Source organism: Carlito syrichta, unplaced genomic scaffold (genome assembly GCF_000164805.1).
Source record: "Carlito syrichta isolate Samal-C Ts95f unplaced genomic scaffold, Tarsius_syrichta-2.0.1 Scaffold314117, whole genome shotgun sequence".
NCBI lineage: Eukaryota > Metazoa > Chordata > Mammalia > Primates > Tarsiidae > Carlito > Carlito syrichta.
In genome coordinates, this window is record NW_007258213.1 from 370,899 (window position 1) to 388,498 (window position 17,600).

Consider the following 17,600-nt stretch of genomic DNA (forward strand, 5'->3'; position numbering starts at 1 on the left):
GCGGTGGCCGGGAGTGGCCACTGCACTCCAGTCTGGGCGACAGAGTGAGACTCCAACTCAAAAAAAAGGAAAAACTTTCATAATAAAAATATCAATGAGAGGAAGGTAATGTGGAGTGCCTGCTAATGAGCATGGGTTTATTTTGTTCATAATAAAAAGTCAAAATTTTGATAGCTCACACGTATAAATCCCAACACTTTGGGAGGCTGAGGCGAGAGGATCACTTTGAGCCTAAGAGTTTGGACCAGCAGGGGCAACAGAGTGAGACTGCAACCTCATCTCTATCAAAATAAAAAAAGTCAAAATTTTATTTATTTATTTTTTTGAGTTGGAGTTTCACTCTATCGTACAGGCTGGAGTGCAGTGGCACACTCACAGCTACCCCAGAGTCAACCTGCTGGCTCCGGCAATCCTTCTGCCTTCCAAGTAGCTGTAACTACAGACGCACACTACCACGCCCGGCTAATTTTTGATTTATTGTAGAGACAAGGTCTCACCAAATTGCCCAGGCTGGTCTCGAACCCGCAGGTTCAGGCAATCCACTCACCTCGGCCTCCCAAAGTGCTGGGATTACAGGCTGAGCCACCGATCTCGGCCGCAAGTCAAAATTTTATAAACAGGAAGAGGTACCTTGCAAAGAAGCAAGGTGGGAAATGACTCAAGGGACCCTTCATCCTCTGGCTAGAGCCAACAAGGTGGCAAAGGTAAAATACCAGGCAAAGAGCCTGCCCGCAGCAGAAACCCAGAGAATGCTAGTTCCTTCTTGTCTCTCTTTTTCAGAGTATAACTTATCTCTGTTTGGAAGACAGAACATGCTTCTCATACCATTGCCTGTGATCGTCTCCTCTTGAGGGCCCTTTGGGACATTTTCTTCCAGTGAGGTCTTGAGAGAACACTCTTCTGAAGCATGTTTTAAACGCTCAGGATCTGCTCTCTTGAACTGCTGCATCCGCTGTAGGATAAGCTCTGTTGTGCGGGGTTTCGAGGGACTTGGCACCATTGTTGTCAAACAGGAAGGAGGGGGCCAGGAGTCGCTGTTGGGAGTACTCTCTGGCAGGGAGGAAAATATTCACAAGTATCTGTTGTAGCTGGATAAATAAAAGACTTTTCCACCAGACACAGGTTAGACCCAAATATCAAAGGGGATCCCTTAGCAACTAGTTTGGGCTGGACTCACAAATGTGAAGAGTCAAAATTTTAGAAAGAGGAAGAGGTACCTTGTTAAAGAAGCTAGGTGGGAAATGACTCAAGGGACCCTTCATCCTCTGGCTAGAGCCAATTAATTGCTTGTTGGTAATCTCTTTGCAATGCAGAATAAGTACCAATGACAGGAAGGGAATGGGAAGTGACTGCTAATGAGCACGGGGTTTATTTTTGGGATGAAACCATTCTAAAATTAGGTAGTGGTGGTGGTTACACAACTCTGTGAATGCACTAAAAACCACTGACCTATACCCTTCAAAGGGTGAATTTTATGGAATGTTAATTTTTGAGTCAGGATCTCAACCTGTCACCAGGCTGTAGTGCAGTGACATGATCACGGTTCACTGCAGCATTGACATCCCAGGATCAGGCCATCCTTCCAACTTAGCCTCCTGTGTAGGTGGGACTATAGGCACACGTCACTACCCAGGCTAATTTTTTTTCCTAAATTTTTTGTGGAGATAAAGTCTTGCTATATTGCCCAGACTAGTCTTGAACTCCCGGCTCAAATGATCCTCCCGCCTCAGCCTCCCAAAGTGCTGAGATACAGGCGTGAGTCCCTCATGCCTGGCCTATTATTTAATAATCACTTTATTAGGGTAGCACTTTGGGAGGCCCAAGTGGGAGGTTCACTTGAGCCCAGGAGTTCAAGATCAGCCTGGCTGGTCAACATAGCGAGATCTCATCTCTTAAAAAAAAAAATTAGCATGACAGCACATGTTTGTAGTCCCAGTTACTTGGGAGGCTGAGATGAAAGAATCACCTGAGCCCTGGACGTTGAGACTGCAGTGAGCCATGATCATGCTACTGCACTCCATCCAGCCTGGGTGACAGAGTGAGACCCCAACTTTAAAAAAAAATGACAAAGGCTTATATGTCTTCTAGATGAGAAGTTCTCCTTTAACTTGGGATCCATAGATGAACTTCAGTGGGGATCCATGAACCCCCTTGAAGTTGTGTGACAATTTCACAGGTATGCATGTGGATACAGTTTCCTGGGGAATCATGCATAGTTTTTATCAGACTTGCAAAGAGAATATGAGAAACCAACAATGGCACAGGAACATTTGTTGAAGCCTTACAATAGTCTTTGTGAGATAAGACTTTGCCACCAATCTACTGAGAAGCTATGCTGACCACACCAGGAAAAAAAAAATTTAAATCAGAAAGTGAAGGTGAGGAAAAATTAGAAACAGAACTCAGGAGCCCTAAGAGTTTGTGGTGCAAGGCTGGTTTTCCATTCGGCATGAAGAATGTACGCTCAGCATCCCAAGGAGAGCAGGGCAAGAAAGCTGCTTTAAACAAATAATCGGCAAAGGAAAAGAACAAAGAGTCTTTAGAGGAAAGGAAGGACCTGAAGATTCTCCTGGGACTTGAACCCATACAGCACCCTCATCGGCCTTCCCAGCAGCCTACCCAAATTGGCTGGCCCCTACCTACTTTGGAATGAACCTGAAAAAAATGAGAGCAGCATCATTTTCATGTTTGTGTAACTCATGTCAGCCATATAATGTGAACGTTCATAGAAAATTCTGAAAGAGCAGAGGACAATCATGCAAAAAATTCAAACAGGGGTTGTATTTTTTATGACTGTTGTTTAAGCCAGGAGTTGGAAAACTATGATCATGGGGCTGGCTGCTTGTTTCTGTAAATAGGGTTTTATTTGGCATATGGCCATACCCATTCATTTAAATATTGTCTATTTCTGTTTTCTCACTCCAACAGCAGAGTTGAACAGCTGCAACAAAGACAATATGGCCTACAAAACAAAATACTATCTGGCCTTTTTCAAAAAGTGTCTCAACTCCTGGCTTAAATAGCACAAATCATCTTTGGTTTCATCTCTAGAAAGCTTTAGCAGTAGTTTCCACTCGGTTCTCACCTGTCTGGGTGTTCTGTGCTCTTTCCCAGAGCACAGGCTGATTTGGAGCAGGAGCAAGTACACCTCCCTCCCCATTCACAGCAAGAGCTGTTTCACTTGCTTGCGACTTGGTTGCCCCTTGCCTTTTAGTCCTAGGGGCCTGACTGCCAGACCGAGGTTTCCTCTCTGTGGGGCCTTGAAGGGTTTTGCTCTTGGTAGCAGTTTGTTTGGTTCTTTTCGATTTGCTTCTTATCTGAGTGCTATTTGAGGCCTTTTGTGTCTTCCTGTCTCCTGGCACTTCCTTGTTTCCATGTTTTTTCACCCTTTGGAAAAAGCTGGCACAGAGTTCTTTAAAATCCTCATCTGACTCATCCATCATCTGATCGGTTTTAAAGGTTTCAGGCTGGTGTTCAGAAGAGTGAGGGTCAATCTAGGGGCATTTACACAGAAGAGAAAGTGGACACAAGTATGAGGCTAGCTGAGCCTCATTCACACTCACAGCTTCATTAGAGTTTCTCTCTACTTCTCACTTAGATACTTGGTGAGTTTCACAATTGAACAAAAAGTTTTCCTCTGCACAATGATTTAAATATCTTTTCAAATTGGGCCTATGGTTAAACAATGATTTAAATATCTTCTCAAATTGGGTCTATGGTTAAATAACACGTTTAAAGCTTCGCTCTGTTAAAGTTCACAAATGAATCTTTTATCATCCAGTAGATGCCTCTGAGATTTAGAATACATAAGAAGTTGGTGTTCAGATGATTCTCCAAGATCTCCATGGTGATAAAGCACATGTGGTTCATTAAATTTCACATCTGTGGAAAACCAGACGCATGAAAGTGTAATTAGACAGATATTGTCATTTTATACCATTTCTTCCAGGGCATGTGGGGTAAGGGACAAGTCTTAAGAGTAACAATACCGGCCGGGCTTGGTGGCTCAGCCTGTAATCCCAGCACTTTGGGAGGCCGAGGTGAGTGGATTGCCTGAGCCTGTGGGTTCGAGACCCACCTGGGCAACTTGGTGAGACCTCATCTCTACAATAAATCAAAAATTAGCCGGGCGTGGTAGCACGTACCTGTAGTTCCAGCTACTTGGAAGGCTGAGGTGGAAGGATCACCAGAACCCAACAGGTCGAGATCGCAGTGGCCGGGAGCGGCCACTGTACTCCAGTCTGGGTAACAGAGTGAGACTCCAACTCAAAAAAAAAAAAAAAAAAAGAGTAACAATACACCTGTTAAATACAGCCTGATTAACAGTCTAATTGTCCTACCAGACATCACAACACAACTGAAGAGAGATCTAGAAACCTGTCAAAGCATATTCTGCCACAGGCAGAAAAATGTGTATCTTGGGAGAGTTGTTTTTTTTTAATTAATTTACGGAAATTTGGGGAACAAACCCCATGAAGGACAGTTGCCACAGAAACCGGATGATCCCCAAATCTAGGGAAACTATCTTCCATAGAGCCTAAAACCCCCAGTTATTAGAGGTTCTATCTGCAAATATTGCAACATGAGAGACAGTAAAAGTATATCCTCATGAGCACTCAGAAGAGAAAAGGTCACTTATCTTTGTCTTCTCAGCCCAACAAGACCTCTCCAAACTCAGACAACTGTAATACTATATGCACAGTTTTGGGCTTATGAGCATGGTTATTTACTTTGGCACAAAGCTTAGTAGGGTTTAAAAATCAAAACAATGATCCAATGTCAGAAAGTTCTTCATTTCAAATAACACCAATGCAGTTGCCACTGTCCGAGTAATCTGATTAATCATTTCATTTTCCAGAACTGGGTAGATACTCCTACCTAGAATCAACTTTGTATGGCTGGTTCATTCTCGTCTTCCATGTCTCCTCCTTAGAGAAGTCTCCCTTAATCCTTTAAATAGAACTTCTCCACCCCCACTGTAATCTCTATCATCACCCACTCTTTTCACATTGGCATTTGTAACAGATTATAATCATATGTAACAGGTAACATTTACTGAATGCTTACTGTGTGCCAGGCACTGTTCTGTTTGCTTTTCAAGTCTAACTCATTTAATCCTTTTAACAATCCTATATAGTGGAATCTAATGCCATCCTCCCTCCCTTTACAGCAAGGAACCAGGCAAAAGCCGAGTGAGAAATTGGCTCAAGTTCACACCGTTTTTTGAAACGGCAGGGCTGGGATTAAACCCAGGCAGTGTGGTTCCATAGGATCCACTTTTATATTTTTATTCATCGACTTATTATGGCCCCCCACTAAGCTCAACACTTCAGGAGGACACAAACCCCTCTATTTTACTTTGTATTCTCTTTGGCTGATCCAGTGCCTGACTTGTAATCAAGTGCTCAACAACCATCAGAATGAACACAAAGTGGTTGGCGAGAAGGCTGCAGGGAGAGGCAGAGGTCAGCTCACAAAGGCCTGGAAGGCTAAGCAAACTGAATTTTATCCTGTGGAAGGTGGGGAGTGGCTAGGGCCAATGCCACCCTCCACAACGGTGTTGTCTCCACATCTCTGTTGATAGGAGTCTTAAAACAGTTCGTCTCCTATAGGTGCTCAATCGATATTTACTGAATGATACAACGGGTCCTACAAGATCGCAGGTTTCCAGAAAGGAGGGCACTTGTGCCTCCCCAGCTTCGAACCTACCAAGGCGCCTAGCTCGCGGCGAGCGCGGAATGAATGAATGAGTGAATGAATGAATGAATGAATGAATGGATCGGTGCGGGTCCTCCCCCCAAACCCGCGGCGAACGGAAAGAGGGCTGAGGGAGCCGTTTGGGTAAGGGCCACCAAGGTCTGACGGCTCTAAAGCCAGGCGGAGAATCCGGATCGCCGGACCGGCCCCGGGCCGTAACCCTCGCGGGTATCTGGATCCACCACCCTTCCTCCCTCCAGACGGGCCCTGAACCCTCTCCACCCGACGCGGCTCCTGTCTCTCCCGGGGACTTGTGGGACTGCCGAGGCCAGAGGACCAGCGTGGGAGGCGGGTGAGAAAGGCTATTCCCCCTGAGGAGAGCGAGAACGGCCCGAGGTGGCAGGACCCGCTCCTCCCGACGGCAGACGCTCAGCCCCAAAGCCCGGCTCCTCCTACCTCCGGCGCCGCCGCGGCACCTTCTCAACGGAGACTCGCGCGCCTGCGCTTGCGCCATCCATCGCCCCTCCTCCCAACCGGCGGACAATTGCTTGTGCGCAGGCGCAGAGCAGTCGCGCGGGGGATTGGGGGAACGGTTCACTTCCCATCTTCCTCTGCGGCTCCGGCGCGGGCCCGCGGCGGCTAGCGCTTCCGGGCGACGCTAGGCGGAGGCGGCGGAAGTGGAGCCTGACTGGTCGTTTGGCCGCCGCCTGCGCCCAGATAAAGTCCAATAATTGTTGAGGAGTCTGGGTGAGCTTGAGGCACTGTCGCAGTTCTGAGGTGAAAGTCTGGTTCCTCCACAGTTCCCTCGGGAAATGTGGCGGTCCCCGCGGAGCACACTTGCCTGTGGAGCACACGGGAGTCGAGGGGGTGGGGAGAGACACCCAGTCTGGCCCGACGAACCCGGGGAGCCTCCTCCGTCGAGGGCCTGCGGCTAGGGCTGGAGGTCGAGAGGCGCTACCGCGCTGAAGAGAGCCTCACGCCGCGCGTGCCAGGCCTGGGGGCGATACCCCCGGTCCTCAGCCGGGCTAGGGCGGAGTTGACGAGAGGCTGAGGAAAGACGAGACTGGCGGGAGAGGGTCGCCACGACTGAAGTCTGAGAGACTTTGTACAGCGTATGCAGGGTTTGAGCTGCAACCTGGGGTCATCGGGGGCCATAGAAGATTGCATTTTGTTTTTTTGAGTTGGAGTCTCTCTCCGTCACCCAGGTTGGAGTGCAGTGGCACACTCAAACTGCTGGGCTCCGGCGATCTTTCCGCCTTAGCCTTCCAAGTAGCTGGAACTACAGGCGCGCGCTACCATGCCTGGCTGTTTTTTATTTTATTGTAGAGACAAGGTCTCGTCAAGTTGCTCGGGCTGGTCTCGAATCCGCGACCTCCCAAAGTGCTGGGATTACAGTCTGAGCCACCGAGCCTGGCCCTGCCTTTTTTTTTTTAAAGCCGTTGTAATTGCGATGTTAAAATAGACCGGGGGAAGCAAAAAGTCCCGTTAGGAGGCTGCTATATTTAGGGGAGAAAGGAGGGTGGCCCGAATTAGGAAGAGGAGTGAAGAGAATGGAGGAGTATTGAGGTGCTAGAATTGTCATGACCTTGTTTGTGGGATTTGCACGTGTCTGGCCCGAGCATCTGAGTGGAGTGTGGTCCTGGTCACTGAAGTCATGGACACAGGAGAAGCCTGAAGAAGTAGGTTTGGAGGGAAGCTAATGTTTATTTTTTAAAGATGTAATTCACATACAAAATCCACGCTTTTTATTTTTTGGGTTGGAGTCAGTGGCACGCTCCTGGCCACCACAGCCTCTGCCTACAGGGCTCAGGCGATCCTTCCAAGTAGCTGGAACCACAGGTATGTGCCACCATGCCCAGCTAATTTTTTGATTTATTGTAGAGAATTCTCACCAAGTTGCCCAGGCTGGTCTTGAACTCCAGAACTCACGCAATCCTCTCGCCTCTGCCTCTCAAAGTGCTGGAATTACAGACTTGAGCCACCATGCCTGGCTAAAATCCATGTGTTTTAAAGTGTACAATTCAGTGGTTTGGAGTACATTCACAAAATTGTGCTGCCATTGTTAACTGTCTAATTCCGGAACATTTTAAAGCCCCAAATAGAAACTGCTGTACCTGTTAACAGTCACTCCTCATCCCCGGCACCCCATCTCTTGGCAGTCACTAATCTGTTTTCTGTTTCTATAGGTTTCCCATCTGGTTCATTTTATATAAATGGAATCGTAGAGTATGTGGCTTTTTTTGACTTTCACTAAGCATGCTTTTAAGGTTCATCTACGTTGTAATATGAATTAGTACTTCAGTCCTTTGCATGGCTGAATAATAATCCCATGTATGAATATACCACTTTTTTTTATTCATTTGTCAGTTTATGGATACATGGATTTTGTACTTTTTGGCTATTATAAATAATAATGCTGTGAACATTTGTTCACAAGTTTTTGTGTTCCAGGAGTATAACTACTGGGTAAAACTGCATTTCATTTTGAATGTTGAGTTTCAAATGCTAATAGGACTTCCAAGAGGTTTTTTTAATGACAGTCTTAGGAAGTGCTACTTTTTCTTTGGCACTGGAAACCTAAGTTTGTAATAAGGTTCCCAATTGGATTAATGAAGTAAATAGAACAAGAGTGGTAGGCAGCTCAGAGGCATGAGTGGGGTAGGGTGTCTATTTGTGCCTTAGGGATTTTAATTTATAGAGGTGACTGAGTGACAACAAGGAGAGGCCAGTACCACTCCATGTGAAAGAATGTGTTACTTAATTTCTCAAGAAAAGGGGGAAGTGTCAGTTTTTGGTCAAGAAGTAGGAGCAAAGCTTAGGCCAAATCTTTATGGGCTTTCCTTAGGAATGGCAAGTGAGTGCAGAGCAAACATTTTTAGGATTGGATAATTTACATAATTTGAGCAGGCTCTGGGTGGTTTCTAGTTGCTTGCTTCCTGGCTATGGGATGATTTAGGGCAGAAGAAATACTGGTTTGATGTGTGAGAGTTAGATAAAAGGGGTGGTTGGCTTGACTATGAGAGGAATGCTCCCAAGTAAATTGTTTTCTGTGTTTAGGAATTAGCCCTGGGAGAGAAAGTTTCACCACTAGCAAGTTTTTTGGGTTTTTTTTTTTTTTTTTGAAAGCAGGATTTATTGAGAGGGCAGAAAAGCTCCCACAGTGGGCTCGAAGGGGTTGCCTGCAAGATTTTTAATATGTAAAAATATCATAAGATACAGAAAATTTCTTGAAGTGACTAACATGCGTGGGCATGGCTGGGATGATGGGAAGGGCAGTTGTAAAGGTGGAGATTGTTTTTCTCCAGTCAGATTGAAAATGAAGTGCCTGCCGGGCTCAGTGGCTCAGCCTGTAATCCCGCGCCTTTGGGAGGTTGAGGTGAGTGGATTGCCTGAGCCGGCGGGTTCGAGACCCGTCTGGGCAGTGAGACCTCATCTCTACAATAAATCAAAAAATCAGCCAGGCGTGGTAGCGCATGCCTGTAATTCCGGCTACTTGGAAGGCTGAGGCGGAAGGATCGCCGGAGCCCAGCAGGTCGAGGCTGCGGTGGCCGGGAGCGGCCACTGCACTCCAGTCTGGGCGACTGAGTGAGACTCCAACTCAAAAAAAAAAAAAAAAAAAGAAAGAAAGAAAATGAAGTGCCTGGATTCTATTTAGGATTTACATCTCTTAGAGACCCAATGAAGAAAACCCTTTCAGCTTTCCTCCCCTTAATCCAGAATCTGGCTATATTATTTATTTACATAAACTGATTCGTTGAATTATGATTTAGAGAAGGAAGTGTCCTTAAACCTGAAATTCTCAACAGACTCACCTGGAATTGTTTAAACTGGAAAGGCTGGGACATTACCCTTAGGCCTCCTGAATAAATCTTGGGGGAGAGTTTCCACCCTGTGTCTTTTCAGAGTTTCACAGATGATTCTGATGGTGTTTAGATTAAGAATCACTGCATTTAACAAACACCTATGGAGCAAATACTATAGGCTAAGTATAAAAGAGATACCAGAAGCGGTATAGGGGGTAACTGGGATTTGCAGTGAGACATAATTGCACCCTTCAAGAAACAAAATTACCCATAACTGGGACAAGTTACAGATTTTTTTCTTTGACCCACGGTGAGCAGTGGGATCCCCTTTTATCTTGGACCCTTTTGTGACTTATCTCCAACAGAAGTCCTGGGGTTCATACTCTTCCACTGGAATCAGGCAGAAGTCACCTAATGTGACTAAGTTGAAAGGCAGTGTTCAAAAACAATGTTACTAGGTCAGTGTTATTATAATGGGAGTACCACTGTATATTCCCTGCCAGTATTTGAGGGAGAAACCCACTGCAATGCCAAAACACTGAAATCAAGGAGATGAAGGAACATTTCAAATATTAAAAGGTGAGAATTGTTCTTGTGTTTGATAAACTTTACAGGGTTTATCTGGAAGAGAAAATGGATGTAGAAGTGAGTGAAGAATTTAGTGTTGGCCAGGCCTGTAATCCCAGCAATTTGGGGGGCTGAGGTGGAAGAATAGTTTGAGGCCAGCCTAGGCAACATAGTAAGACCTCACCTCTACAAAAAATTTTAAAAATTAGCCAGATGCATGACATGCCAAAATTTGTCCAGCTCCCTCTCATTTATCTCACAGTTACTCGGGAGGCTGAAGCGGAAGGATTGTCTGAGTCCAGGAGGTCAAGGCTACAGTGAGCTGTGATTGTGCCACTGCCCTCCAGCCTGGGGAAGAGAGTGAGACACAACACACACACACACACCTCAGTTTTTCTAGTTCATGAGAGACCATTTTTGGGTCCAAAGTAAAAGACAAAGGTTGACTATGCTGTGATTCTCACTTCCTTGCTGCCCTGGAATATTTCCTTCTTGATAGCTTTCAGTATCTTCACGAGGTAATGTTTTAAACAATTTTAGCCAGGCATGGTGGCTCATGCCTATAATCCCAACACTTTTGGAAAGCAGAAGCAAGAGGATTGCCTAAACCCTGGGGTTCGAGACCAGCCTGGGCAATTTGGTGAGACCTTGTGTCTACAATAAAATTTTTTTTTTTTAATTAGCCAAGCTTGGTGGCATGTACCTGTCCTGTAGTTCAGCTACTTGGAAGACTGAGGTATATGGATTGGAGTCTAGGTAAGACACCAGAAGCACAAGCAACAACAACAAAATAATAAATTGTACTTCATCAAAATTAAAAACTTGTGTATATCAAAGTACACTATCGAGAGTAAAAGACAACCCACAGAGTGGGAGAAAATATTTGTAAATCAAATACCTGATAAGGGTCTATGCTATGGTCTGAATGTTTGTGCCCCCCACCCCAATTCATGAGTTGAAATCCTTACACCTGAGTCTATATAGTACTAGGAAATAAGGCTTTGGGGGGATAATTTGGTCGTAGGGGTGGAGCCCTCATGAGTGCGATTGCTGCCTATGAAGAAGTGGGCCCTCACCAGCCACAGAATGTCAGCACCTTGATCTCTGACTTCTCAACCTCCAGAACTGTGAGAAATTAGCCACCCAGTCTGTGGTATTTGTCACAGCCTGAATGGACTAAGACAATCTACTAGCCACAATATATAAAGTATTCCTACAACTCAACAAAGACAGTGGGCATAGGACTATATTAATAGATACTTCAAAGAAGATATGTGGCAGAAAAGCACATGAAAAGATGGTCAACATCATTAAGCAGTATCAAAACCACAATGAGATACCACTTCACAGTCAGTAGAACAACAGTAAAAAAAAAAAAAAAAAAACAGACGGATCTCAGGTTGGGCGGTGGAAGGAGCAGCAAAGCTCTCCGTGTACCGCCGCCTGCAGGCACCCGGCACATACCCTGCCCGCCACCAAGATGCCCAAGAGGAAGGTCAGCTCTGGAGGAGTGGCAAAGAAGCCCAAGGGGAGATTGGCTCGGTTGTCAGCTAAACCTGCTCCTGCCAAAGTGAAAGTGAAGCCAAAGAAGGTAGCGGGAAAGGATAAATCAGACAAAAAAAGTGCAAGCAAAAGGGAAAAGGGGAGGGAAGGGAAAGCAGGCTGAAGTGGCTAACCAAGAAACTAAAGAAAAATTACCTGCCGAAAACGGAGAAACTAAACCGAGGAGGATCCAGCCTCTGATGAAGCAGGAGAGAAAGAAGCCTAATCTAAGTTATATATCCCATGTCTAATCAGTGGTTCCTGTCTCCCTTCTTATGCAATCCAGAGGAATATTTTTCTCAACTATTTTGTAAATGCAAGTTTTTTAGTAGCTCTAGAAACATTTTTAAGGAGGGAATCCCACCTCATCCCATTTTTTAAGTGTAAATGCCTTTTTTTAAGAGGTGAAATCATTTGCTGATTTATTTTTTGGTACAACAAGAAATTAGTGTCGGAATATTGAATTATGGGAGGGTTTGACTGTCTTGGGTATCAGCTTAACATTCCATAGATGGGAGTTAGTTTTCATATCCTATAATGCCAAGTATACTAAGTGGCAATATGTATCACAATCCTGCACTTAATGTCTTGAACATTTAAAATTACTTCTATTCCCATGTTGTTTTTTAGTAGAATTGTTTCCTAAAGAAAACCACTCCTTGATCATGGCTCTCCCTGTCAGAATTGTGTGCACTCTGTAACTTCTTTGGTTGTGGTAGTCCTGTTTTCCTAATAACTTTGTTAATGTGTTGTGAAAGATTGAAAAATGGAGTATGTTGTATATATGATAAATTGTGAGTTGGTGGGATATATGTAACAGCTTATCAACATTTGAAGATAGTGGTACTTGATATCCACTTAAGGAAAATTTGTCTCCAGATTTTAAGATGGAAAGTCACAGGATTAACTTTTTTTTTTTTTGAGTTGAAGTCTCACTTTGTCAAACAGACTGGAGTGCAGTAGCCACTCCCGGCCACTGCAGCCTCCACCTGCTAGGCTCCAGCGATCTTTCCACCTCAGCCTTCCGAGTAGCTGGAACTACAGGTGCACACTACCACACCCAGTTAATTTTTTATTTATTGTAGAGATGAAGTCTTGCCAGGTTGCCCTGGCGGGTCTCGAACCCACGGGCTCAGGCAATCCACTCACCTCATCCTCCCAAAGTGCTGCTGTTATGGGCTGAGCCACTGAGCCCAGCCTGGATTAACTTCTTAAAAAATAATGATATATGGCTTAGTGATACCTTATAGTGAACAAAAGTTCTTGATTTTAATGTAGTCTGTTCTTTTTTATGGCTAACGACTTTTGTGTCCATAAGTAGCAAGGCTGTCTCTGTTTTGAGATTATAAAGTGATTTGCCCCATATTTTCTTCTAGAGTTTTATTTTTACATTAAAATTTTTTTAACCATTGTGGAATTTTTTTTGGTTTGTGTGTGTGTGTGTGTGTGTGTGTGTGTGTGTGTGTGTGTGTGTGTGCGTGTGCATGCACATGTATGTATGTATGCTTATTTTTGTTTTCCCACTGGCTACCTAGTTGTTCCCATACCACTTTCCCCCTATAGTTTAAAATGCCACCTTTTTAATCTTCTGAATTTCCATATATAGCATTTGAGTTTCTCTCTAGTCTCTAGTTCATTAAGCTTTCTGCCTATCCATGTGCCAGAACTAAACTTTTATAGCCACTGTAACTATAAAGTGTTAATGTTTATAAGGCTAATCCTTATTGCTCTTTTTTTCCAGAAATGTTTTGGCCTTGCTTGTGTTTATTTTTCCATATGAACTTTTAAAATTAGTTTGTGTAGTTAAAAAGAATTTTATTAGGCTTACACTAGAATTATATTCTAAATCTGGAAGAATGAATACCTGTGATACTGTTGCTTTTCTAAGAACAGACCATACAATTGGTTTTATTTAGGTCATCTGGGTCCTTCAGTAGGTTTTCTTTGATTACTTCATACATCTTTTTTAAATTTATGGACTACCTTAGACATACCAAAAAAAGTCTTAATATAATGAATACCATGTACCCACCACCCAATTTAAAAAATAAAACAACCAGCTGGGTTTAGTGGCTCAGCCTGTAATCCCAGCACTTTGGGAGGCTCAAATGAGTGGATTGCCTCAGTCTGTGGGTTCCAGACCAGCCTGAGGAACTTGGCAAGATCTCGCCTCTATAACAAATAAAAAACTAGCCAGGTATGGTAGTGCATACGTGTAGTTTTGGTTACTTGGAAGGCCGAGGCAGAAGGATCACTGGAGCCCAGAGATTGATACTGGGGTGGCTATGATGTGCCACTGCACTCCAGCCTGGGCAACAGAGTGAGACTCCAACTCAAGTAAATAAATAAATAATACAACCAATATAGATAAAGATGCTAATGACTGGGTGTGGTGGCTCATGCCTGTAATCACAGCATTTTGGGAGGTCAAAGTGGGAAAATTGAACCCAGATGTTTGAGACCAGCCTAGGCAACATAGTGAGACCTCATCTCTGCAAAAAGTCAAAAAGTTAGCCAGGTACGGTGGCACACACCTGTAGTTCCAACTACCCAGGAGGTTGAGGCACAGGGATCTCCTGAGCTCAGTAGATTGAAGCTGCAGTGAGCTGTGATCATACCTTTGCTCTCCTGCCAGGGCAACAAAGTGAGACTCCAACCTAAAAAAAAAAAAACAACTTTAGAGTAGGCAAAGATTTCTTAAGCAAGGATACAAAAAGCCACTTAACCATAAAGAAAAAAGTGATAAATTAGACTATGTTAAAATTAAGAAGGCACCTTGAGATCATGTAAAGATGAGTCATAGACTAGAAGATATGTGCAATGAGCATAGGACTACTAATATACGCTAGTACATATACATATCAAGAAGTCCTTAATAGAAAACAATCAAGAGACTTGAGTGGCCAACAGATGTGTGAAGAGGTGGTCAACTTCATTAGTCATAAATAAAATGCAAATTGAACTATAATGAGATATCACTAAACTCAGCGGTATGAATAAAATGAAAAAGACTGAGAATACCATGTGTGGTGAGGACTTCCTCTTTGACCCGTGGTTATTTAGAAGAGTGGTGTATAACTTCAAGTGGTTGAACAGTTCCCTCTTAACTTTCTTTTACTGATTTCTAGTTTAATTCCATTATGGTCAGACAACATTATATGATTTCAGTTCTTTTAAATTTGTTAAAGTTTGTTTTGTGATTTTATGACTCAGAATGTAGCCTATCTTGATGAATTATTCATGTACATTTGAAAATATATGTATAGTAAGTCCCCTACATATGAACAAGTTCCAAGAGTGTGTTTTTAAGTCCAATTTGTAAGTCCAATAAAGTTAGCCTAGGTGCCCAACTAACGCAATTAGCCATATAGTACTGTACCAGCTACATCACTGCTGTGTTTACACTTGCTTCCAGACATCTTGGGCTTGAAATAAAGATACTTTACTATTGTACTGTATACAATACTGTGCAGTAAAGTATACAGAAGCACGACCACTTGTAGAGAATGCACACATGTGATATTGTATGCCAGACATGTGAACTAATATGATTGGACATGCAAACGCAAGTTCACATCTTTGAAAGTTCACAACTTGAAAGTTCATATATAAGGGACTTACTATATTATATATACTATTATCAGGTGGGATATTTTCTAAATGTCAGATCTAGTTGATTGATGGTGGTGTTCAGTCTTATTCTTTGCTGATTTTCTCTCTCCTAGTTCTGTTCATTATTCAGAGAAGTGTCGAGGTCTCCAACTCTAATTGTGGATTTGTCTGTTTTTAATTTCTGTCAGGTTTTGTTTCATGTATTTTGAAGCACATTTGCTTAGTGCTGTGGCCTGCGCAGCTGCCTTGAGGGTCCCAAGAGACAGCGGCGAGAGATTAAGAAAGACATAGACACAAAGGCATAAAGAAAAGCTGGGGACAGGTGGGACACTTTCCTCTGATGAGGAGAAGTGACCCCGAACTAGCTCAGCATGTTTAATTATAATCAAGCACAAAGGAAGGGATTCAAGGTCTGTGAGGGAGCTATAACGGAACTTTGTAGTTCCTACCTAAAGGCGAGCTGTTCCACGGTTATCTTGTAGCTAAAACTTAATTTATGCTATGTGCACCTGGATATGTAGGCATCTGAGACACCATTTCGTGTAGCAGGCTGCATCCCCTTCCTTTGGCTAGGATGCAGAGCTCCCAAATGAGACCTTGCCTATGAGCTTGGGGCCATTAAGTGAGACCTTGCCTTCGCTTGGGGCCTTTACTGAAGGCCTGCTACAGTGACAGTGCTCGTCTGCTCCTCACACCACATCTGCTCCCAACAGTTTAGGATTATGTCCTCTTGGTTAATTGGCCCTTTTATCATGATGTAATATCCCTCTTTATCATTGGTAATTGTCTTTGTTATTAAGTCTACTTTGCTTGCTTGACATTAGTATAGCCGCTCCAGCTTTCTTTTGATTAGTGTTTGTATGGCATATTTTTTTTATCCTTTTATTTTTTTCCCAACTTTTAAAATTGTGGTAAAATACACATAACATAAAAGTGACCACCTTAACCATTTATAAGTATGTAATTCAGTATTAAATGTTAATACATTTATAATGTTGTGCAACCATCACCATTGTCCATCTCCAGGACCCCTTTCATCTTGTAAAACAAACTCTGTACACATTAAACAATAACTCCCCACTCCCCTCTCTTCCAAGCCCCTGGCAACCACCATTCTACTTTTTGTCTCTAAGATTTTTAACTACTCTAAGTATCTCCAATAAGTGGAATTATACAGTATTTGTCCTTTTGCTACTGGCTTTTTTCCACTTAGCATCTCAGGTTCTCAAGATTTATCCATGGTGTAGCATGTGTCAGAAGTTCTTTCCTTTTGAAGACTGAACAATAGTTCATTGTATGTATATACCACATATTTCTTATCCATTCATCAATGGACACTTGGTGCTTTCACATTTTAGCTATTATGAATAATGCTGCTATAAACATCGGTACACAAATATCTGCTTTCAATTCCTTGTGAGTATATACCTAGAAGTAGCTGCTATGTCATTTGGCAATTCTGTTAATTTTTTGAGGAACCATCATTCTGTTTTCCACAGAAGTTGCACCATTTTACGTTTCCATCAACAGCGTACATCTTCACTAACACTTATTTGTTTTTTTAATAGTAGTCATTCTAATGGATGTGAGATGAAATCTCATTGTACTTTTGATTTGCATTTCCCTAATGATGTGCATCTTTTCATGTGCTTGTTGGCTATTTGAATATCTTCTTTGGAAAAATATTTATTTAACAACTTTGCCCATTTTTAAATGAGATTGTTTTCTGTTGTGTTCTAGGAGTGCTGTAGATATTCTGTATATGAATCTCTTGTCAGATATATTATTTGCAAATATTTTCTTCCATTCTGTGGATTGCTTTTTTACTCTGTTGATAGTGGTTTTCGCTGCACAAAATTTAAAAATCTTTATGAAGTCCAATCTGTCTATGTTTTCTTTTATTGCCTATGCCTTTTGTGCTATATCTAATAAGTCATTATCAAATTCATTGTCATAAAACTCTTGTCCTGTTTTGTACTAAGTGTTTTATAGTCTTAGGTCTTACATTTAGATCTTCGATCCATTTTTGTTTTAATTTTTATATATGATGTTAGGTAAGGGTCCAACTTTATTATTTTGTGTATGGATATCCAGTTTTTTTCTAGAAGCATCTGTTGAAAAGACTAACCTTTCCCCTATTGAATGATCTTGGCACCTTTGTCAAAAATTGTTTGACCATATATGCCAAGGTTTATTTCTGGACTTTCTATACCATTGGTCTATATATGTGTCTTCCTACCAGTACCACACTGTTTTGAATACTGCAGCTTTATAGTAAGTTTTTGTTTTTGGTTTTTTTTTTTGAGTTGGAGTCTCACTCTGTCGCCCAGACTGGAGTGCAGTGGCCGCTCCCAGCCTCTGCAGCCTCGACCTGCTGGG

At 42.9% G+C, this 17,600-nt stretch overlaps 1 protein-coding gene across 1 annotated transcript in view; it reads right to left on the minus strand.

Moving 5' to 3' along the window:
- The window catches only part of SLX4 (SLX4 structure-specific endonuclease subunit), a 33,623-nt gene extending 18,595 nt beyond the window's left edge, over positions 1-15,028 (minus strand). Inside the window, 10 exon segments of the mRNA XM_021719096.1 lie at positions 826-1,050; positions 1,691-1,718; positions 3,063-3,565; positions 5,392-5,447; positions 5,804-6,068; positions 6,154-6,355; positions 6,460-6,538; positions 6,656-6,744; positions 11,532-11,629; positions 14,989-15,028. Of these exon segments, the coding sequence (XP_021574771.1) occupies positions 826-1,050; positions 1,691-1,718; positions 3,063-3,565; positions 5,392-5,447; positions 5,804-6,068; positions 6,154-6,355; positions 6,460-6,538; positions 6,656-6,744; positions 11,532-11,629; positions 14,989-15,028 (1,585 nt within the window).
- Positions 15,029-17,600: the final 2,572 nt, after the last annotated feature.